Source organism: Phocoena phocoena, chromosome 10 (assembly GCF_963924675.1).
Source record: "Phocoena phocoena chromosome 10, mPhoPho1.1, whole genome shotgun sequence".
Taxonomy (NCBI): domain Eukaryota; kingdom Metazoa; phylum Chordata; class Mammalia; order Artiodactyla; family Phocoenidae; genus Phocoena; species Phocoena phocoena.
Genome location: NC_089228.1, coordinates 16,443,057 through 16,466,601, shown reverse-complemented (window position 1 = coordinate 16,466,601; position 23,545 = coordinate 16,443,057). Strand labels below are relative to the sequence as shown.

The 23,545-nt window shown below is 39.0% G+C and overlaps 1 protein-coding gene across 1 annotated transcript in view; it reads right to left on the bottom strand.

Annotated features, from left to right (window-relative positions):
• Positions 1-23,545, bottom strand: part of CNTN3 (contactin 3) — a 207,538-nt gene that overhangs the window by 88,308 nt on the left and 95,685 nt on the right. Inside the window, exons 4-9 of the mRNA XM_065885516.1 lie at positions 13,925-14,128; positions 12,350-12,452; positions 11,638-11,822; positions 7,607-7,743; positions 6,345-6,474; positions 3,667-3,817 (exon numbers count right to left, since the gene is read on the bottom strand). Coding sequence (XP_065741588.1) covers positions 3,667-3,817; positions 6,345-6,474; positions 7,607-7,743; positions 11,638-11,822; positions 12,350-12,452; positions 13,925-14,128 — 910 coding nt within the window. The remainder of the gene's footprint in view (positions 1-3,666; positions 3,818-6,344; positions 6,475-7,606; positions 7,744-11,637; positions 11,823-12,349; positions 12,453-13,924; positions 14,129-23,545) is intronic.

Sequence of the window (23,545 nt, the reverse complement as noted above, 5' to 3'; positions counted from 1 at the left end):
ACATGAACTTGGAGTACGTTCAACTCTGCAACTTGTTCCATAATTGCTTCTAGCAGCTTTTCCCCTAAGCATCAAGGCCCTGGCATATCAGTGCTTTTGCTGTCCAAAGAGATAAAAGCAAAATCCAAACCACCAGACCTGGTGCCATGTACTGAATATTAGGGTTTCCCCAAAATTTATATGTTAAATCCTAATATCCAATGTGATGGTATTTGAAGGCAGGGCCTTTAGGAGGTGATTAGACCATGAGGGTAGAGCCTTCATGAATGGGATTACTGTCCTTATAGACGAGACCTCAGAGAGCTCTCTGGCTCCCTTTCTGCTTTGCTGAGGATATAAGGAGAAGGCAGCTGTCCTTACCAGAATTCAACCATGCTGGCACCCTGATTCTGGCTTCCATCCTTCAGAACCGTGAGAAGTAAATTTCCACTGTTCAAGCCAGCCAGTTTATGGTATTATGTTATAAAAGCTCGAACTAAGATACCTAGGAAAGACTGCAGCACTATGGAGCCTTCTCTTAAACATGTTTCCTCTTTTAACCTTATTTTTATACCTGACAGTTTCCTTATTCACTGGGGAGATGTTAGAAATACTTAATACAGAGTAGAGGGTAAGTAAGCTTGAAAGGCTCAGAGAAATAACTTTTCTGAACATGAGACATGGTTGGAATAGCCACCACTTTCCCCCCTTTCTTCTTAAAACATAATCCCAATTTCTCATTGGACACACTCCCACCCAGGAAAGAAATCTGTATTTCCCAGCCTCTTCTGCAGCTAAGTTTGGCCAGGGAACTCATTTCTGACCAGTAAGGCATAAGGAAAATTATTGGATGGGGCTTCTGGGAAGATTCTTAAAAGGGAGTAAATATATCTTGATTTCTACCTTCCTCCTTCCTGTCATTGGGGGATGACACTGGGATGACATTGGGAAGGATGTCTCGGGAGGCTGAAGCCCCAGCAGCCATCCTGGTTCCTGATGTGAGGATGGTAGAGTAGCAAGATAAAAGGGGCGTGCATCTCTGATGACTCTGGATTCCAGGTAGTCTTAACTGCCTACCTTCTAAGAGACCAGCCAGCCAATAAACTGCCCAACCAACCAACCAACAAATTCTATCTCTTTCAGCCACTGTTACTTCCAACATTTTATCTGTAACATAACCTCATTTTCCTGATCAGCGGATCTACAGATATCAGACATCATGGTAAATGCTTACTTTATAGCAACTGTATAAGGTGGCAATTATATTCTTTCTGTTTTATAGATGAGGAAATTAATGTTCAGAGGCGTTACATAACTGACCCAATGATACCAAGGTAGCAAGTGGCCAAGTCAAAATACCTGGTGAGATTCTAGAATTTAAACTTTTCCCCTGCATTATTCCATCACTTTCTAAAGTGGGAGTAAATCTCTCCTGTGTGCCTTTAGCTAAATCTCTTAATCTTTTAAAATTAAGATTAAAAACCTCTGCCTACTATAGGCACTACTGTGAGGACAAGTGGGATTATTATTTTGCAAAGCATTTAAGTCCTTGGAACATAATCACTATTTAATTTATGCATACAATTAAAACTCTAAAATGTTTTTGACAACAAAAAGTCACCAGTTATACACGAACACTTAACTTCCATCATAGCCAAAATTAACTAGTTTGTGCCTGTAATTGTTTAAACTGGCTTCAACAATTAAACTCCAAATCACTAATTAATTTCCTGTTCCAGAAATCTATTCTGTGCCACCTAACACTTAGTTGGATTGTGTTTTGTAACCACTCAGCTGACAACTTGGCCTTGTCCTCCTGCTGTGACTGCCTTTTAACGGAGGTGTCTCCCATCAAATATCTGAGGGAGAGCAGATTGTGTTGTCATAACCAACTCACAAAAAAAACTTTGGGACTGTAATCTAAAAGCAGCGCAACCTGGTTGTCTTGTCTGCAATAAGACTTTGCAATTTTGGAAAAGTAAATCTACATTTCTTAGTCTAAGAAATTGTTTGTTTGTTTCCCCCCATCTCCAAAGAGAATAATTTGGACCCCATGACTTCAAAGGATGAGACCACCTCTCAGATTCGGGGCTCCCTATACACAATCTGGAATTGAAAAAGCTTGATGGTTACGCCCCAGCTATGGGACTCATCCTGGCTATGTGACTTTAGGCAAATTACATAATTTCTCTAAGCTTTAGTTTTCTCATTAGTAAAAATGGAGTTGATAATAAGATCTAATAGCAGAGTTGCAGAGATATTGAAAGGAGATAATACGTGTAGAGTTCTGTATTAGTTTCCTTTTTCTCCAATTACAAGGTACTGTAAACTTGTTTAGTGGCCTAAAACAACACAAATGTATTATCTTACAGTTTGGGAGGTCAGAAGTCCAGTATGGGTCTCAATGGGCTAAAATCAAGGTGCTGTCACGGTTGTGTTACTTTGGAAGGTCCTAGAACCATTTTCTGCTCCTTCAGGTTGCTGGAAGAATCCAGTTCATTGAGGTTATGGGACTGAGATCTCTCTTTCCTTGCTGTCAGCTGAGGATTTTCCCATTTTATAGAGGAGTCTGAAATTCCTCTGTTCATTGGCCCCCTTCTACCATCTTCAAAGCCAGCAATCCCAATCAGGGTCCCCCTCAGGCTGGAAATCTCTCCTGCTCTTCGCTCATTACCATACATTTCTTTCAAACACTTCCTCTGTCTTCTTCCCCTTTCAAGTGCCCAGGTGAATACTTAAGGCAACCCAGATAATCCAATATAATCTCCCCATTTTAAGGGCAAACGGTTAGGAACCTTAATTCCATCTTTAACTTTCATTATCTTTTGCCATGTAATGTAATGATGTAAATCATATGTCTTCAGGATAAGGACATGGACATGTTTGGGGCCATTATTCTGCTTACCAGAAGCTTTCAGCATAATGTCCAACAGGTAGTAAGTACTCAATAAATAATAATGATAGCCAATACTTATGTTTACTCTATGCCAGGTACTGACCTAAGTGCTATATGGATATTTACGTCTTTTATCCGCATAGCAACCCTCATAATGTGAAGTATGCGCTAATATCATCATAACCATTAACAAATGAAACACACAAAGTGTAAGTCACTTCATGTAGCTGGTAGAAGAAAAGAGATTTGAACCCCAGCAGTCTGGGTCCAGAGGCTGTGCTTTTAAGTAGGCCCCATTCTGCCTCTTCATTTTAAATATTATTACAGTAAACAGGAAATCAAGAAAGCGTCTGCTTAAACAAATACCTGTAAAGCTAAATTATTTCAATATAGGGCAACGGCAAGATTGGTATTCATCTGGCATATGCTGCCGTCATATATTCTCTTTGCCCTGTGATGCTGGGCCACCAGGAGCTGAGAGAGGGCCTGGGTCCAGGGCTGGCATTCCTTTGTCATCCCAGTTTGAGTCTTACCAGGCAAATGGGGAGGAAACTCCTTTCTAAAATATTCTATGTTGGAAGAGGTGACATAAATCTCTGTTGTTAGATTTCAAAACTGGTGAGTATCATCTTGAGAGTATTACAAACAAAAATACTGCTATTGCGGTTCTTGGAACACCTCACATTTTATTGAAATGCTACTGCATTTCACTTCATACTGAACACCTACTTTGGCATCACGATGGAAAGTGAGAAGCAAATAAATCACCACCTTTCTGGACAACAGAATACCTTTCAGTCTCCTGTACAGGTGCATCTCCTTTCTTCCAGGAAGAGAGCGCCCTGGGGGAAGCTCTGGGTTTACAGTCCAAGCTGACCTCGCTGCCCACCTGCACCTGAATCAACTTTTTCATCGGAGTCTTTGAAAAATCTGGAGCAGAAGCTAAAAAGGATGAAAGAAGAAAGAACGACAATTCGATGTCTGATTTCATTTCTTTAAATTCCCGTAAATTTCAAAGGTTGACTTTATGATTTTTTAAAGTTTCTTGACACATAAGATATTGGTACTTGATTTATTTGATTGGGTAGCACCTACAGGATGCTTTCAATGCTTAAAAAGTAAGTCCTCCCATTGCGTTTTCTGGCAAGTTCCAATTCCTGAGACAATTACTTTATATGAGAATTTTTAAAGTTTACTATGAAGTTTTAAAATAGCTCAATCATGAGTTTATTAAAACTAAAAGCATTTAATAGAATGTTCTTGAAAGTTAGTTCCATAAGGACAACAGTACGGTTGGTCTCTCTTGTGACTTTAAGGACACAGATGTGGCACAGGGCCTGGCACTCATTAGATGCTCAGTAATGTTTTTAGAATGAAGGCTGAGTACTGAATTCTTATTCTCTTGTATAAACAGTAACAAGATCTATTACAAAATTTTCATGTGGTTAGCTTTAACTTCCAAGTTGGAGAAATATATTATAACATGCATTATTATACTAAGTTACAATATTCCATTAAATGCTATAATATGTAGAAAACATTATGCTGGCTAATAATGGACGGAATGCTGATCCTGAAACAATACCTGAACATTCAAGAGACACAAAAATGTATCATTTGAATTAAGTATGTTAACTCAGAAAATCATCCTTCCTTTTACTGCAAATGCAGAAAAAAGTTAAGAACAGAGTGCATTTCCCCAAATATCTAATCCCCTGTCTTATGTCATATCCCAGTTAATATAACTTATTTTTTATAAGTGGAAATCATAGAAGGAATTATACTATATATATATATATATATATATATATATATATATATATATATATATATATATATGATTGCAGATAAAGAAGACACGTTATCCAAAGGTTGCTGGCCTTAAGAATTAGGATCCTGAGAGAGTAACTTTCACTAACACAAATGAAAAATACTTGTATATTTCAATGAAATCTTTTTTTTAAGCATAGGTCATATATTTTCCCATATGAAAACCCCATGCAACACTGGGTAGGGACCCATCCATTTGAAAGATGAATAAACTATGGCTTATAAGGCTAATTTAACATAAGAGCACAGCCATGCTTCGACTTAAGATATGGGCAAATCCCACTTTCTTTCCGTCATGACACCCTACTTCTCTGTCATGGATAACACTAGCCAGATTTTCAGTTGATGATCTGCCCCTCCCAAGCTTCAGTCTTCCTGGTGCATATGATTTGTTTCTTAACTTCCAGGCACCAAGAAAGACCTGTTTTCCTCAAACCAGTGTTTTTCAGTGAGACACTTCACATTTCAGGCTAGACAGGACTTTGTTGTGAGAGGCTATCTTGGGCATCGTAGGATATTTAGCAGCTTCTCTGGCAGCTGCCCACCAGATGCCAGTAGCACACGCTAGCTCCCTTCTTCCCCACCCTCTCCTTACACTGTGACAGCCAAAAAGGTCTCCAGAATTTGCCACTATCCCCTAGGGGCAAAATCATCCCCAGCTGGGAAATACTGAGTTAGATCAGGGCCTTTCAACCTTCTGGCCATTTGGGTTGGACCAACCATGGGTACGTGACTCAAATCAGGTACATGGGGCCAATGACATGTAGGACTGTGACTTCCATCTGAACAATTAAGAAAGCCATCCTTCTGCCACTAGATTGACTGTGGTAATGAAAACAACATGCTGGGTAACATCATATGGGGCCAGAGAGTGGTGATGATGTTTGAGCCCTGGGTCAAGTCCAGGTGAAATCCAAATTCTCCATTTTAATAACACTGAGCAATAAACTTCCTCCCCTTCTCCTCCTCTTTCTCTCCCTCCCTCCCTGCCTTCCCCCCACCCCCTCTTTCTTTCTTATTTTACACACTATGTTATGCTCTGACAATTTTGGTTGGACTTTAAGTCATTTGCATCTTAAACTGTTTTTCTGGACAACTGCCCTAAACATGAAATAACATCTCCTTTCTTCTCCTATACCTAAAGTACAAGAAAAAAATAATTCATAATTTCAAGTACCTGAGCCTTGGTCAATTAAAGCTTTGGTCTGCCGAATGCTTGATGTTTTCAGCAGAGTTATTAAAGACAAAGACAACTCCTTTTGGATCAAAAAACTACTGATTTGAATTTTGATATTTACTTTTATGGACCAGCAACAGAGAACACCAGAGTCACTTATTCTCTTAAAAGGTACTACTTAGTTGGTACTGCTGGAGGTGGATAATAAGGATGTCTTAGGTCAACACTCTCTCCCTGTTGCTTCTCTTCTTCAATCTTTGGGCCTTAATTCTGGTCATAATTGCTGCTTTCCCTTAGAAATCATTAAAATGTGTGCCTTGATTAGAAACCCTGTATGATTCTGCTGTGATACTGAAAATGTTATTAGATATAGGAATCTAATATGAAAAGTAAATATTTCTGCTTCTGGCAAGTATGGAGGATTTAAGAAAAAAAATAATAAGACAAGAAAATTAGTCTTACCCACAACCTTGAGCTCAGCACTGGAATAGACGAGACCATGTTTGTTCTCTGCTATGCACTGGAACATGCCAGAATCGGTCACATTTAGGTTGGATATTGTAAGGGCACCATTTTCTATCTGTGTTCTCCCCTAGATGATAATAAAAGTGTCTTGTATATACCATTTTAGAAGAAAAAAGATAACCACTGAATCTTATATCAATCATACACAAACCTCCTTAATTTTTCTCATGGGATTAGGCAAGCTGACCTGAAGCTTAAACGTTTCCCTTATTTGAAACAGTGAGAATGACTTAACAGCTAGACATTGGAAATACTAATAAACGTCCTTCAGTCAAAAAGTACATCAGTAAAATAAATAACAAAGCACAATGTAAAACATTGCAACTATTTCATTTTTCCCTGTGGATAAAGTTGCAGACTTTAAGAAATCTACCATGCTTCCCACCCCATCAACCGGAAAGGTTCTCACCAGTTTTTAAAATCATGCAAATTGAAGATATTATACATTATGTATTAAAAAGGGTTCTGGGAAACACATTTATTAAAGGTTCACAGGTATTATGAATGGTTATGTGTAGAAATTTGAAGGAACATAACTGACTTAGTACACAATTTTTAAAAAGAGCAAAAATTACCTGGCTTGAGAAGAGAAGTGATTGAGAAAATAAGTACTCATGTAACAAGGTAATGAAGTAATCGATACATTTTTTCTCCAGACGCCATGCAAGTTATCAGACACGAGAAAGGAAATTATATTCTACATTTTATCAACATAAAGCCTTCTCTAATTTCAAAATGAAAAAAAATAGTGCAGTGGACCCTTGAACAACAAGGTTGGAACTACGGGGGTCCACTCATTTGCAGATACTTTTTCAACAGTAAATACTACAGGACTACATGGTCCCTGGCTGGCTGCATCTGTGGATGCAGAGGAATTGAGGACACAGAGGACAGGCTATAAATTATACGAGGATTAACGCCTGCACTGTTCATGGGTTGACAGTATATCATTTTATGTACAAAATTCATAAAATCACCTTTTCCCAATGAAATTCAATATTGAAAATATTTCCTCCTTGGCACACTGAGTACTTGACTTTATCCTTTTTACCTCTGTACCACTTCTTAGATGAACGTGGTATGAACTGTTCAGACGAATGTATGCAAACTCACCAGTTGACTCTGGCACTGGTCACTAGGGAAGGCATTTATTTACACAAAGTGGGGACAGGGTGGATTAAGCAGGCATGTTACCTTACCTCGAGCACAAGGGCTTCTCCATTTTTCAACCATCGGTAGGAGGGTTTGGGCTTACCACTCGCTCGACATTCCCAGTAAAGACTGTCCTCCACAGCTATTTCCACATCTTTTATGAGTTGAACCCAATGAGGCTTTGCTGCAATGAAAAAGGAAAGAAATTCAAACCACTCCACAATAAAAAACAAATACTTTACCCACATAAATGGATATGACTATGGGCAATAATAGATTAACGTAAGCATAGTGGCTAAAATTATATTTAATTCCCTAAGTATTTACTAAGTGGGTATATGAAACATTTCTATATTTGAGGATGGATGTTACAATCTGCCTTTCCCTAAGTCAAGCTCATTATGCTTTCTCTGTTTTTGAAATTCTGGGCACTGTATTACATTCTTCAGATGTCTATTAGTAGAAAAAAAACGCAGGTACACAAAATAGATTTTCTTGTCCAAGTGCATTTTTGAATTATGAGATCACAATTGATAACAACTTAATATGTGAATGACAGCATATACTAGTCTAAATTTGCACTAAAAATCAGCATCCATAGAAGAGAAACTTCTACAGTGGAGGAAAAAAATATTTCCTTCAACTTAGAAATAACTCTTAATTAAATACAAACTAGTGAACATCTTACGAACCTCTGTGCAAATGAAAGTGTAGGCAGGGAAAGATGGATAAATTGCTTCAATTTGAATCAAATGATGTTTTATGAAAAAGAAGTAACTCGTGCCACCTTAAATGATGTATGCAAATCAGTGGCATCAGGTTCATCTGTCATTTTTACTTACATTTTAGAAGACACTTGGGAAATCCTTTTACAGATGAAAGCAATGTACCACTCATAATGAAAGTCATTCAATACTCACAGTATATTCAGCCAAGTCTCAGCTTGTGTTTTAGACCCGAGACTAGGAGGTGAGATGTCTTCCTGGTTTCACATTGCATTACGCATGGGATGTGTACTTCGGGATTTACATTTGCATCCTCCATATGGAGAAACAGTTTATCTATTTCTATTTAATTTCAACCATGGGAAGGTCTGTCTTTCCCTTTCTATCTCATAAAATTGCTTTTTTTATAACTGAAATTGAAATGAAAATATAGCTATTTCGCTTTTAGAGAAAATGTACCCATCTGAGTTTTACCTTATTTTGTTTTTTAAAAAATATAAACGACTTGCCCAGTCTGAAGTGTAGTTCAGTCCCAAATCACTCCTCTCTACTCTATATTAAAACACATTTTCTTCTTTCAGGAATTTTCAGCCTCGGTGGATGGAGACTACAAATAAACTCACACATGATCCCTTGACTGAGACTCAAGTTTCTAGCAAAAATTTCCACTGGCTCCTCATATTACTATTCTCCAAATGGGAGGATAATTTGCTGGACCAAGCCAATCCTGAGATTACAACTGGTACATTTATCGTGATTTTTCCCCTTATTCCATCATATGAGATTCAAATATCCTACTGGACCATTTTTTACATGAAATATTAGAGCAGATAAGCAGAGAACTGCACAGCATTTATTGAATATACTAGTCTTTTTTTAAAAATAAATTTATTTTATTATTTTTGGCCATGTTGGGTCTTCGTTACCGTGCGTGGCTTTCTCTAGTTGCATTAAGCGGGGGCTACTCTTCGTTGCAGTGGGTAGGCTTTTCGTTGAGGTGGCTTGTTGCGGAGCACAGGCTCTAGGCAAGTGGGCTTCAGTAGTTGCGGCAGGTGGGCTCAATAGTTGTGGCTCAAGGGCTCTAGAGCGCAGACTCAGTAGTTGTGGCACACCGGCTTAGTTGCTCCACGGCATGTGGGATCTTCCCAGACTAGGGCTTGAACCCGTGTCCCCTGCATTGGCAGGCAGATTCTTAACCACTGCGCCACCAGGGAAGCCCTGAATATACTAGTCTTAAGCCAGAACTGTAAAGTAGCTTTCATGAAGCTCTCTATCTCATTGATTTCTTTTCTTGTTATCTTTTTCTTTTTTGTGTGTGGCTGGCCCACGCGGTATGTGGGATCTTAGTTCCCCGACCGGTGATCGAACACGCGTCCCCTGTGGTGGAAGTGCAGTCTTAACCACTGGACTGCCAGGGAAGTCCATTTATCTCATTATTTCTAATTTGTTTCTTAGGTACATATCATATTACCTACATAATGGACTAAAGCAACAGTCTACCTCATTTACTAAGAATAGTGGATGATGTTGGTTGTCTATTGTGCATCCATTTCCTCTCTTATTTCTAAGATGACCCAACTTTTCGTTGAATTATCCTCTCTTCCATCACCTCGCACTGTCCACAAAATCCAGGGAAACCTGACCATATTCCATGTTCCAAAAAGAGGCTCTTAAGTTGTTTAAGCCAATTCTCCTAGCTGGTGATTGGTTTAGGAATGAACACGCAGCCAACGACATTTGAGAAGTGAATTGCCAGATGTTTTAGACAAAGGAAGGATGAACAAAAACTAATGTGCTAGCCACTGCTGGTAGCCATTCTGTGACGGTAAGGGCAACCAACATGCAGAGAAAGGGAAAAAGTAGATAAGGGCAGAAAACACACCACAGAGAAAATGTGCCAGGACCTGAATATAAGGCACATAAATGTCAACTTAGCTTTGGATGTCTTGCCATACAAGTGTTTTATTATTTGTGCAGGGTCGCTGTTCCATACAGATAAAAACATTCCTATTGAAACATTAAGACAGTTGGAATATCCTGTGTTTTCCCGTCATGGTCACTTCTTACCCTGGGTCAGTTAGTGGCTGCTTAGAAAGGAGAAAATAAACTAGGACTTGTTTGCGGTCGACTTAGAGCCATACAGCCACGTGGGTTAAGTGTCCCCAACTTATCTCCGTATCATCCCACCAACATGTAGAACCTGACACCTGGGAAACTCCAACTTGGTGCTACGTATTCTAACCTAATCCTGTTACAAGATGGGAGAGTTAGAACACGGAATGACTCATGCTATTAAACCATGCCTCCATTTTGTTCCAGACGGATCCTATAACCTTACCATAAAATAAGTGTCAATCTAATCACACATAATGTATGTACAAACTTCACATTCTTTTGAAGGGGTTCATAATAAGCTCTATAATTTTAGTATTTGTCTTTGCAAAGTTTTTCCTCTCTCAAACATCTTATATGCTGTACAAGTTTGCACTGAAAATTATTTCAAATTCCAGTTTTTAAGATAAACAGAATATATTGCCATTTGCTTTTCACAAGTGTTCGATTCCTATTAGTTTTACAATGTTTCTAATGATTAAACTGCAAAAATATATTCACTGAGCTTACATCTTCCCATATTTAATAGTACATTTTGTAAAATCATTTACTTCTGCTTTCTAAAACCTGCTTTCATCAAAACACCTAATATATTTTTTTAATAAAAGGGATTTGAAAACAAGTTTGGGGAAAAAGGATAATCTAATTTTCCTACAAATAGACTTTAAATAAAGGTAACGTTACTAACCTTCCTTTACCCAAATTGAGCAGTACATCAAATAAATGTGCTTACAAATTAAAGGCAGCAAACATGGTACACCTACGCTATTGGAAAGGATAGAATAACACTGAGGAAGTCAAGTAAGCCTGGGTTTATGTGGTTTGTCTAACGCAGTAACTGCAAGTTTTCCCAGTAGACAGTTTCTTTCTGCTTAGTAAAGACCATAAAGAAAGATACAAAATCCCATTTTCTAGAGGTAAGGGCAGATAGAAAGATCTCTCCTTGTTATGGTTAAGTGAGTAAATGGTTACTCTTAGGAAAAAAAGTGAAATATTTCATTATCATATCAATCAGTTTAAAATGCAGTACGAGTATATCATGCCTCCAACTTCATTGCAAGAATTAATTTTTTTAAATTCCTTCTATGATAAATATCCTCATTTAACAAAATGTAGAACAGAAAACGCTGGACACTGGGATTCTGCTAAAACCTCCTACTCACCCCCACCCAGTCCCAATAACAATAACTTTTAGAGAGATCGAAAGTTAAAAATCCAATATGCCCAAAGTGAAGGCTCACCATAGTAAGTCAGACGCCCCCTGGCGACATTTCTTCCTCGTGAATTCTCAGCAATGCATTCATAGGAACCTGCATCTTCCTGTTGGAAGTTGGGGATTTCAAGCACACCATTGGACTTCCTCAATTTAATTTTAGTGGAAAAAGGCAGTCCATCACTTCTTCTCCAATTAATCTGAGGTACAGGACTAAGAAGAAATTTGTCAAGTTATTTGCTATTTTAAACAGATGTCTGGAAGCCTTTTACGCTTGACAAAATAAAACTTTCTTAGGATAGAACAAAAAAGGCACAGATTTTCAAATGCAGAACACAGCCAGTTGTCAGTCACATAAACCTGCAAATGCAAAGATTTATCTCTTTAGGTTGATATTTTAATAAAATAAACTGTGCATTTTCTCTAGTTAATTCATGATTTAGAGAAAAAGGTCTAATGTATACTCACTGTATTATAATACAACAAATGAACAAGCAGAAGAAAAATAACACCAATTTAGTTTATGAAATTAGGCAGGCATAGTCATTCTCCGTAAATCTCCTTTAAAGTTTCAAACTAAATTATACATGTGCATTTCCCCTGTATTTTAATTTTTTCTTTGCTTCTAAATGAAAGAAAATTTTAGAAAAGAAGGAAAAGAAGAGGCTGTTAAAAGCTATCTTGATCTCTTACAGCAACCTAATATTTTAGCGTATCGGTATAAATGTTACAAAACTTACTTTCCAAGGGCAAAACATTCCAACTTCACAGTTGAACCTTTAGCTGCTGGAAGAGTTTCTGGAAACTGAACTTCTATTTTCGGTTCATATTCACCCATCACTCCTGTGAATCCACAATACAAAGTTAATGGTTTCAACGTTTCCTTTGGAATTGTCCCATTTTTCTTAAAACTTTTTTTTTTTTTTTTTTTTGCTCTGTTTTGAGCTAACTCTTCCTTATGATTTGAATTACTCACTAGCCGTCTGGTAGGTACTTTTAGAAGCAGTGCTACCTTGAGCCAAACGTGCGACATTAATAAATACGTGGGAACTTTGGATTCTGTGATTCCTAAGTTACGGCTTACAGAGCAGTTCTGAGAAAACCACTAGGCCTTTTACATTATATAAAACGAGAGGCTTTTTTATTCTGTATCCAATTTGGACATTTCTAGTCAAACCGAAATATACAATGTATTATGAGTTCTTAAAATAGCCTAAAGAGCAAAAATTATGGGAGGAAATTTACTTAATGGTACCCTGGTAGCATAGACACCAATCTTAAACTTATTGACTACCAGGAGACAAGAAATGGTAACTTAATAAATGGTAAAGGTCAAATTCTATTATAACTGACTGGAAAGTATTTTGTGGCCATGGCATTGTGCTGTATCAGATACGGGTTTTGCATAAGTGGGACAGTTACCCAAGCTTCCAAATCTGCTTACTCTGCAGTTCATGGGCTCCCTTGAAAAAGTCATTGAGGGGCTGAAGAAACACCTGTTTTCCTTTCTTCCCCTCCAGTTTTATTGAGGTATGACTGACAAATAAACACTGCATGTATTTAGGTTGTACAACGTGATTTTTTTAGGGCGTACGATGTGATGATTTCATATATGTACACTTTGTGAAATGATTACATCAGTCAAGTTAAGATATTTAACACCTCACAATTACTATTTTCAATTTTTAAAATTAACTTTTTTTTCTGTAGTGAGAACACTTAAGATCTACTCTCTAAGCCAATTTCAAGTACACGACACAACGTTACTATATAATCACTGTGCTGGTGAGGGTAGGGGAATGGGGGAGATGTTGGTCAAAGTGTACAAACTTTCAATAATAAGATGAATAAGTTCTGGGGATCTAATGTACACACTTTTTCTTTTAATTTTCTTTAGAGATGCTTTTTAGCCTATAACAAAATATCCAAAGCTTTAATAACCTCAAACTGGCAAAAATAAGGATCGCTGACGTCACAGGAACGCAAGGTGAGCCCCAGGCTCAGAGGACCTCGCGTTTGGCTTAATGACCTATTGCCACCATCTTGAAATTCTTCATAAGTTTTGAACAAGTGACTCCTCATTTTCATTCTGCATTGGTCCCTGCAAATCAGGAAGCCAGTCCTGAGTAAGAATTATGTACAGGGACCTATGGTTGATGGAATCATTTTAGCCATTGTACTCATAAATATTTTTTCTCCTGAAAAAAACCAAAATGATAATTCTTCAGGATATACTTTTCACTTCTCTCAATTTGTTTTTTCTTGTATTCGCAACAGCATTTCCACTCAGAATTGCCCCTTGAAACATTTCCTACCATCAGAACGTAGCACCAAAGGAGTTGGAGAACCCAGCACTCTGGCGTTTGTCACCATACTAGTCACCACACACGTGTAATTTCCCACATCCAGTGGTTCCACCTTGGCTATGTAGAGGTGGCCTGTCTCTTGAGAGACGAATCTCCGACTATCTTCTTCGACAAATGATGGATATTCATTGAAGATCCAAGCATATGACAGTTCTAATAAAATTTTTAGAGAAAAGAAATCCCATCATGAAGGAAACTTTTCCAAAGTATATTAAAAATATCTGAAATCACCTTTACTGCAAAGCAAAGCTGAGTGCTTTTACTGCAGGACACAAAGAGAAACAGTTATGAGACACGATGCTGTGTTCATTCTGCACTGTTACGGAGGTCACTGCTGATTCTTCTAGGAGCGATATTATCACTGTCATCATTATCACCACTCCAGATACCTCCTAACAAGTATCTCTGGCTTCAGTCTTGCTCCCTTTTAATTTGTATCTCCATACGACATGTCCCATGATCTTTTAAAATTACTAATCTCATCACGGCAACTCCTGCCATAACGCTTGCAGCAATTCCTCGGTAGTCTCTGAGATAATGCAAAATTGCTTGACATGAAAATGAGACCCTGCACGGTTAGGCCCCTGCTTATGGCTTTAGCAACTGAGAAGCCCAATACTCCTTCTTGCATCTGGGTTTTTATATACGCTGCTCTCGGTCAAGTTAAGATGTTTAACACCTCACAATTACTATTTTCAATTTTTAAAATTAAATTTTTTTTCTGTAGTGAGAACACTTAAGATCTACTCTCTAAGCCAATTTCAAGTACACGACACAACGTTACTATATAATCACTGTGCTGGTGAGGGTAGGGGAATGGGGGAGATGTTGGTCAAAGTGTACAAACTTTCAATAATAAGATGAATAAGGACTGCAGTGTCCTTTTTCTCTGTCCAAGGCTTCTTTCCTTTTCAACACCAAACCCCATTCTGTCATAACTTCCAAATGTTTTTCAAAGCTTGGCTCCAACATCACGAATCACCTTCTCAGAGAAGTCTTCCTCAACCGTCATCCTCTGAGTAAGTGCTTCTGTACAGAGCAACTCTATGCTTATACTACTTAAAGGACTTACCACTTCTTATGCAATGATCTATTCACTTATCTGTCCTCCCACCACTTGGTAAACAAATAATGTCAAATTTTATCCTGCCTGCCTTCCCCTCCTAAAATTAGCAAACTGAAACATCCAAGAACATTGAACAGTCCTCAATAAATATTTATTGAGTTAATTACGTTAAAATTATGCTACTATCTCCTACGTCAGGTCCACTATTAGAGTTTTCCTGAACTTTGGGATCAAGGAAAACTAACTTTCCCCAAAGGAACTGTTGTTTTCCTCCTCTGAGATAATGAGGACTAAATAATACTATGCTGCTTTGTTCTAGCTGCCCATATTTTTTAGAAGCAAGTTGTTATTTAAGTATAGTTATTGTGGTTGGTTTATCTGATTCCTTCTTTCGTGGCCCTATTTTCTTTTACAATTCCACTAACCTTACGGCACTGGCTCATACTGTAATGCTTTTCCAAGAGAATCTTTAGAAAATATATGTAATCAAAATCGATTTTAATGAATAACAAGTTCAAAAATGTATTTAAAGCATAATTCCAATGGTGAAGGGTCTTTCTGCTTGGTAGAGGGGGACAGTACGTCAATACAAAAATACAATGAGATATGTGTCAGGACTGGGTGACAGTTCCTGTGGGTTTCAAGGGAAGGAGTGGTGACATTCTCAGGACTGAAGAACAGGTCTTAAAGAACAGGTGAATATGAAGGGATAAAAGTGCTCCAGGTGGAGGGAAGAGCATGTGCAAGGGGAACAGGGTAAAGGGCAGTTAAGTACCTGATGGAAATGAAACATGACTGTGCCTCTCTTCCACTTTCAAAGCAAATACTGATGATTTCCAAAGGTTAGCAGGTCGATGGCATACTGTGCAGATGTTCAGAAACAATGGTTTGTAATCTCGAACTGATCTTTATGTCATGCTATCATATCAGTAGAGAGTTTCATGAAATTCCACTCAGTCATGTGATAGATCGTGAAATCTAAAGTTGTTTGTTGGATTGTATGAAAAGGAATGTACCTCAAACATCCACTCCACAATTGGCTTCCTGTCTACCCTGATGGTGCTTTCTCTTGCACTACTGCTGAACAAACCACAGAGTTGAAGAATGCTGGTAAGGTAGGCTTAATGTGTGCTGGGATGGTTAAAACTGACAGCTGTAAAAGCAAATAAACCTTTAGGCTCTTCCCTTGGCTCTAAGTATCCAGTCCCATCCCAACATTCCCCACGGCCCCATAACCTCCCCTTGCTTTAAAGGAAGCAAAGCAATCTTATTCTGCTTTCCAAAGTGTTCTATTTATGAAGTGAATATGACTGTACCTCTCCCTTTAATCCAGGGGGAGTAAAACATCTACTGCTCCCTGACATAATAGACCTTAGCTGGGTATTAGAAAAAGTCAATCTTACTAAACTAGTTTATACTAAAGTGAGAATGGCTGATGGAAAAAAACGGATTCAGAAATCCTAAAATCTAATAAATTCATGAAAGAAAATATTATACAGCAAGAAGAATGTATGAACAACAGCTACATGCAACAACTTGGAATAAATACTACCTATGTAATTTTGACTGAAAATGTTTGCTACCAAATAAAACAAGACTGCATTTGTAGTATTTCTTTTAATTCCAAATTAAAATGGATCCTACTTAAATATTGTACTATTATTATACTGTTAAAGAAATATTGTGGCAGCTTTGCCTATATGACCTAGTAATGACTGTTAAGAGAAGTAAGGGAAGGATATCAAAATTATAATCATTTTAAGGCTGCTCCCAAAATGAGGATGAAGAAGTGCATATGCAAGAATCACAGAGTGGACTGTGGTAGACACGGAAGGGTCCCAAGTACGTCTCAGTTGAGAGGAACCTACTGCATGGCACACTAGTGCATGCGTGCTGTGGCTGCACTTCCCCAGGTTGCTACCTGCTAATGGGGCTCCATGGGGGTGTTAATGCTGGCATTCCTGCAGGATTCCTCATAAGGGCAACTACGGCTTGAGGACTCCCGAACAGAAGGGCCACAATATTTTCAGAACTGTGCTGTGCTCTGGCATTCTTCCTGCGCAAGTTTTCCTCCCCTCTCTGTTCAAAGCTATCAGACCTGAATCTCAGTCTGAGTCTCCCTCTACCCATTTCTGCTCGCTCCCCCCTTATCCTTCACAGGCACTTCCTCAGGTCTTTTTTTTTTTTTAACGTCTGATTCTCTGATGCCATCTTGTAGTCTCCTTCTTAGGGGACGTGAACTGACATGGTGTTGCTGAAATTGAGTAACACACTCGCCTGGGTATTAAAAATTGCCCCTCCCCTTGGAGGAAATGTCTGTTTTCACTGACGACCTTTCAGATAACTGTCCCTCTCCCCAACCTGCATCAAGATAGTCCCCTCACCTCATCCCCCAAGCTCTTCAAATATACAAACCAATCCCTGGTTGATTCTTAGTACCTGCCCTCCAGACAAGCCCAGATAAGTCAGCATCCCAGAGTCAGTGTAAGCCTATCCTGAGACCACCACCCAATCCCCCCACCCCAACAAGCAAAGAAGGAAAAATTCCACCATTGACAGAAAGTTCATCTTTCTGGGCTAAGTTACTGAGCAGAAGCCTTAAACCACTGGCTTACAATGGCCTATCTATTGGAATATGATGTAACTAGAATAATACAATGGTCTTCCTCCACTATTTCTTCCAAACACATCCTCAGAAAAGTAAGAGAAAAAAAAAAGATCTTTAACTAACAACACAAAAAACTACCTCTAAGGTTTTGAGCTGGAATAAGCAGAAGCAACAGGAAAATTAGGAAGAAAAACCACTCTGGGGATGGAAAAGGTTGTACTGAAAACAGATTCTGAGACTCAGGCAGGTAACCTAGAAGTAAATGCCCAATACGTGGGTAGAGACATAAATACAACTTTAGGAGAGAGCCTGGGCCTAATAAACGTAGGCAGAACAGTGGCCCCCAGAAGAAGTCTACCTCCTAATCCCTATAGTCTGAACATGTTACCTGGTGGGGCAGGAGGGACTCTGAAGATCTGATTAAATGTTGAGATGGGAAGATTATTCTGGATTCTTTGGGGGGGCCCAATGTCACCATAAGGGTCCTTATAAGAGGGAAGTCATTGAAAGGACATGTAATGTCAGAAGCAGAAGTTGTAGTCAGAGGAAGATATTTCAAGATGCTAAACTCTTGGTTTGAAAATGAAGGAAGGGGCCGTAAGTCCAGGAATGTAGTTGGCTTATAGAAGCTGGAAAAGGCAAGAAAACAGATTTTCCCCTTGAGCCTCCAGAAAGACGGCAGACCCGCCAACATCCTGATTTTCCGTCAGGTGAAACTGGTTTTGGACTTTTGGGCCTTCAGAACTATGAAAGAATAAATTTGTGCATTTTAGGCTACTAACTTCATGGTAATACATTACAGCAGCAATAGGGAAATAATATACATGGCAGAGGCAGTCTGCAGATGTGATCAAGTTGAGAATCTTGAAATGGATCTGGGAGGGCAAAAATGCAATCACAAAGGTCCTTATGAGGAAAAAAGAGAGACGGGAGGGTCAGAACTTTGACTAAGAAAACAGAGAACAGGGTGATGGGATTGCTGGCTGGGGGCCAAGATTGCCAAGGAATGCGGGCAGCCTCTAGAAGCTGCAACAGTAAGGGAACAAAGCCCTTGATTTTAGCCCACTGAGACTTGTGTTGGACTTGAAGGGGAGCAGAATATACTACCACAAAATATGTCTCTTTGGCATAAAGATCATTTTAAGTTGATTATTTTTAAGAAGGAGCCGACAGAAAAAGCTCTGAAAACTTGAGTAGAAATTACATTTTTTAAAGAGACGTTTACATTTATAAGGGGAACCTCTGTTTGTAAGGATGCCTGTCTCCCTGTACCAGGAAGAAAAGGATGACTAAACTCTTCTCAATGAAGAAGACAAGAACTTAAATCTGCATAACCACTTTACCCTTGTTTACTGTAGTTTTCCTGACCACCTCCCATAACAGGGCTCTTCCTCCCACACCCCAACGTTTTCTTTTCTTTTATATTTAAGGTGGTGTCTTGCGCCATTTCAGTTATCCTGGGTAACGCCTATGTATATATGAAATACACACACACACACACACACACACTACATATATAAATATATATATATATATATTTATATATATATATATATGTGGAGAGAGAGAGAGCTTGGAAGGGTAGAGGGAAAATTATTTTTCCTCCTCCACAGGTTTCTGACCTGCAGGACTACAAGATAATAAACCTGTGGCATTTTGAGCCTTAAAATTCGTGGTAATTTGTTGCAGTGGCAACAGGAAACTAATACAAATGATGATGACAGCTAACAATGAAGTGTTCACTATGTATCAGGTACTAAGTGCTGCAGACACAATTTTCAAAGAAAAGCAAACAACCAAGGACAAAAAAGTGGGGAAAGCCTAAGGAAGAATTAGATTTTACATAATCCGTTTATAAAATCAATACAATTAGGGAGGGGTAATTCCAAAAGTGGTATCAAACTACAATAACCTCAAAGCAAATGAATTAGTGACTGATCGTTCTGTACAAAGATTCAGACCCTTAAAGACGTATGGAAAGAGGGCTTCCCTGGTGGCGCAGTGGTTGAGAGTCCGCCTGCCGATGCAGGGGACATGGGTTCGTGTCCCGGTCTGGGAAGATCCCATCGTGCCGCGGAGCGGCTGGGCCCGTGAGCCAAGGCCGCTGAGCCTGCACGTCCGGAGCCTGTGCTCCGCAACGGGAGAAAAAGACTTATGGAAAGAAATAAAACCTGTAATGAAAGGTACACAGAATTCTGTAGCACTGACCTACGTTTCTTTATAGATTTTCTCACTGAGATGGAACGAAATATAAGTTTTATGTCTTAGAGTGAAGAGAGAGATCCGCACTATTTCATGTATTGCTTGCATGTCTTTGTTGAAATATATATGGCATCACTCTGACTGAAAACATTAGAAAATCATGTGATTTACTGTGTTCTGAATAAGGTAAAAAATACCTGCCGTAATACTCTCAGAGTTTATTCATCATCAAAATCTGCATTTGCAATAAATGTTCATTGTATACTGCAAAGTAACATATATATCAAATCAGCATTCTTTGGAGACTTTTCAACATCATTTTATGCATGATGATAAATAAAAAGCTATAATAAAAATGATAATTTTATATACTCAAACAAGCTAGGCTTTACAAAACCCTTCCCAACCTCCTGTGTATAATGTGCGTAAGTACATTGTCCCAAAGCTTCTTGGCTGTTGGGCGTTCTATTAACAATGCTCCACGAATATTGGGAATGTGAAATATTTTTTATTAGAGGACAAAGAGGTTTTACCAAGCAAAGCCATAAATTAATAAAATGGAGCACTGAAACTCTGCTTTCTAAAAAGTAATATTTGATGGAGGACATCACTCCTCCAATCACATTCCTTCCTGCGTCACTGAAGTGTAAGGCCAGTCGATTTAACATGAAACATGTCACCTTAGTGTTTACCTGGAAATACATTAATACACATACTACTGACATTTAAGGGTTTACTTCTAGTTCCATTATAAAATTCTATTATGAGGGGTATCTAAGCCTTTGTATAGGCATTTTCTAGAAGAAATTCTGTCAAATAAAATTGCAGTTGGGCAAATTTGTGCGAGTAACTTTGGCAATTTTCTGTGGTGCCGAGTGGGAAGTCTGACCTGCTTTTTAAATATTTAAACATATTTAAGTATGTTTAAATAAAACATATTTAAAAGGGTCTGAGAGCTTGCTTGATGTCATCAAGATTTTTATCTTGATTTTAACTGATTCATACAAGTTGGGAAGGAAATTTTGCTATAGAGCTTACACATGACACCACATTGATGGAGGGTCTGGGATACACTCAAAAATCTAAAATGTAGAAAACTGAAGACAATTTAGGTTTCAAAGAAGAACAGACAGATCAATGGTTAGGAATGAAAAGTCTGTACCTCGAAGCAGAAGGGGTCTATCACCACTTCTGTCATTTCAGTGTCTTGTCTTTCAAAAGCTTTTTTGTAAGTTGTTGCTTTGGTGACAACATTATTTATATAGGTTTCCTTGCTTAGCCCAAAAAGGTCTGCCTAATCCATTCTGATTCCGAGTACTAACAAGCAGGGCTTGTAAAGGTTCTAAGATTAGGAGAACAATGATCAGGGAGGGAAAACACTAAAGGTGACGTTTCTTTCCTCCTTTCATACTTGGGGGACCATGGGTCAGCAAGGAATGACTAGGAGGTCAAGCCCAGACTGCTGCCTGCTTTGTAAACTACATCTTTTGGAACAAACTCACACACGTTCAATTGCTATTGTCTAGGGCTGCTTTCAGGCTGTAAGAGTAGAGTGAGTAGCTTCGACAAAGACTATGTGGCCCGTGAAGCTTAAAAGATTTATCTGCTCTTTAAAGAAAAAGTTTGTTGACTCCTGTTCTAGGTTAATATTATCTCCAGACCAAATTATGAGTTTGGCAATCTTTTAAGATCCCTTGTCTTGTTTATTTTTCCTCCTCTTTTCTTTATAGGGCTGTCATGTTGTCCTACCTTTGTGAAAAAATATTTCACGAAGGTCATGCGAGACCGTTAGCCTCTTGCACTCCACATTTCTTTGTTCCTCTCTCTTGCTTTAGTCGCTACCATTAGGGACTACATACCAACCATTCCACTGTGTAATAGAAGCTTCCAAGAAATAATGCAGCCCTGTGCCCACCACTTTTAGTTCTACTATTTTCTTTTAGGAATGGGGAGTATTTTCAGTGGGTACCCACATCTTCCATCACATTCTGACTGGGGTAGGCACTGACATCCTTTTCTCATTTTTAGGCTTCTGCCAGGGAAGCTCCTCTCCTAACAACGGCCTTCATCTCTCTCCTCATACCTTGGCTGCTAAAAGTGATACGGTGCCAAAGTGAAGCTCTTTCTTCCGTATTTGTTGAGGCAAAAATGTGTGGTGCCCTCTAGAGGCTATTTGTATTTTTGCTTGTATATACACATTCTTCCTTTCTCTCATGAAGAACATTTATTTATTTATTTTCCCAGTGACCCTCCTCTCTCTCATCCTTAGCTCAAGTTGTTTTGGTGGGATTGTCTCCTTGCTGCAAGGAAATTTCAAGATGAGGAAATACAAGTAGGAGCTTGACACTCAATACCTGATGCCTAGAAATGATTTGGGGTTAAGGCGGAGACGGACTAGCAAAGACATCGGCAAGCCATTTAATGACATACTTCCTTTACAGAAGTAAGGCGTTGCTACAGAAAGTGGTTCAGACATTCACTAGAGAAGATGAGATCTACCAAGGACAGGATGGAGTTACCGTGATGCTTTATAAAGACAGGACAAGACCTTCATGCCACAGACTCAAACTGCAGTTACGTATTCCCCAGCTCGTATGAGGACTTGCTGGTATCGAGCTGACACTCAACTCAGGAGCAGCGCCCCAAAAGGGCAGATTCAGAACTTAAGGTAGGAGAGACTTTGGGAATATAATGCATTTCTTCTGGGCTTCCTCATTTTTATTATTAAAGTGCACCTTTCCAGAGGAGTTCAGAGACCCTGAAAATGTGAGCAAGCGATTTTAAGATCAGCTCTAAACCCAGATGCTGCCAACACTAGAAGCTTCGCTGCCGCCACCTGTTTGTGCAGCTAAAAGAAAACGCTTTTTTTTTTTTTTTTTTTTTTTTGCGGTACGCGGGCCTCTCACTGTTGTGGCCTCTCCCGTTGCAGAGCACAGGCTCCGGATGCACAGGCCCAGCGGCCATGGCTCACGGGCCCAGCCGCTCCGCGGCATGTGGGATCCTCCCGGACCGGGTCACGAACCTGTGTCCCCCGCATCGGCAGGCGGACTCTCAACCACTGCGCCACCCGGGAAGCCCAAGAAAACGCTTTGTAATAAACACATTTTTGCACACTGCTACGCTTGATACAATGCGCACTTGGGTGCACACATCTTAAATATATGCCCAATCCTTCTGGCCAGCTTTGCACTTGCTTCATCACTTATACTGAATAATGGACATTTTTTTTTAATGACTTCAGTGACAGTAAATAACATTTTCTTTTTAAGTACAGTCCAGGAGAAGTGAAAGAGTCCTACAGCTCATGCGAGTGCTAATTGGAGCCAATATAATTTGATTGACCCGCCTTGCTTATTAAAATGATATGCAAAATGTACACTGCCCTTGCAAAATGGAAATTTTCTTCACTACAAGCTACCTGTGAGAAGCCCACCCTTTAATGACTCCAAAGGTGGTGCTTCTGGGTTGTAACTCACACATGAACTCTCAGAAGCTAACTCCAGAGAGGGATTTCACTGGGCTGCAAATAATACAAAAGAAGTCTACGGAGGGGGAAAATGTGCGATAAAATAAATGAAATAATTAAGGGCTAGCGAATAAAGAAGCATCACAGTAGCTCTGTCCATTCCTCATGAGGTCTCATTTTCTTTTATGAAAATTAAAATGATTTCCTTAAGGAATGTCATGGGGACTT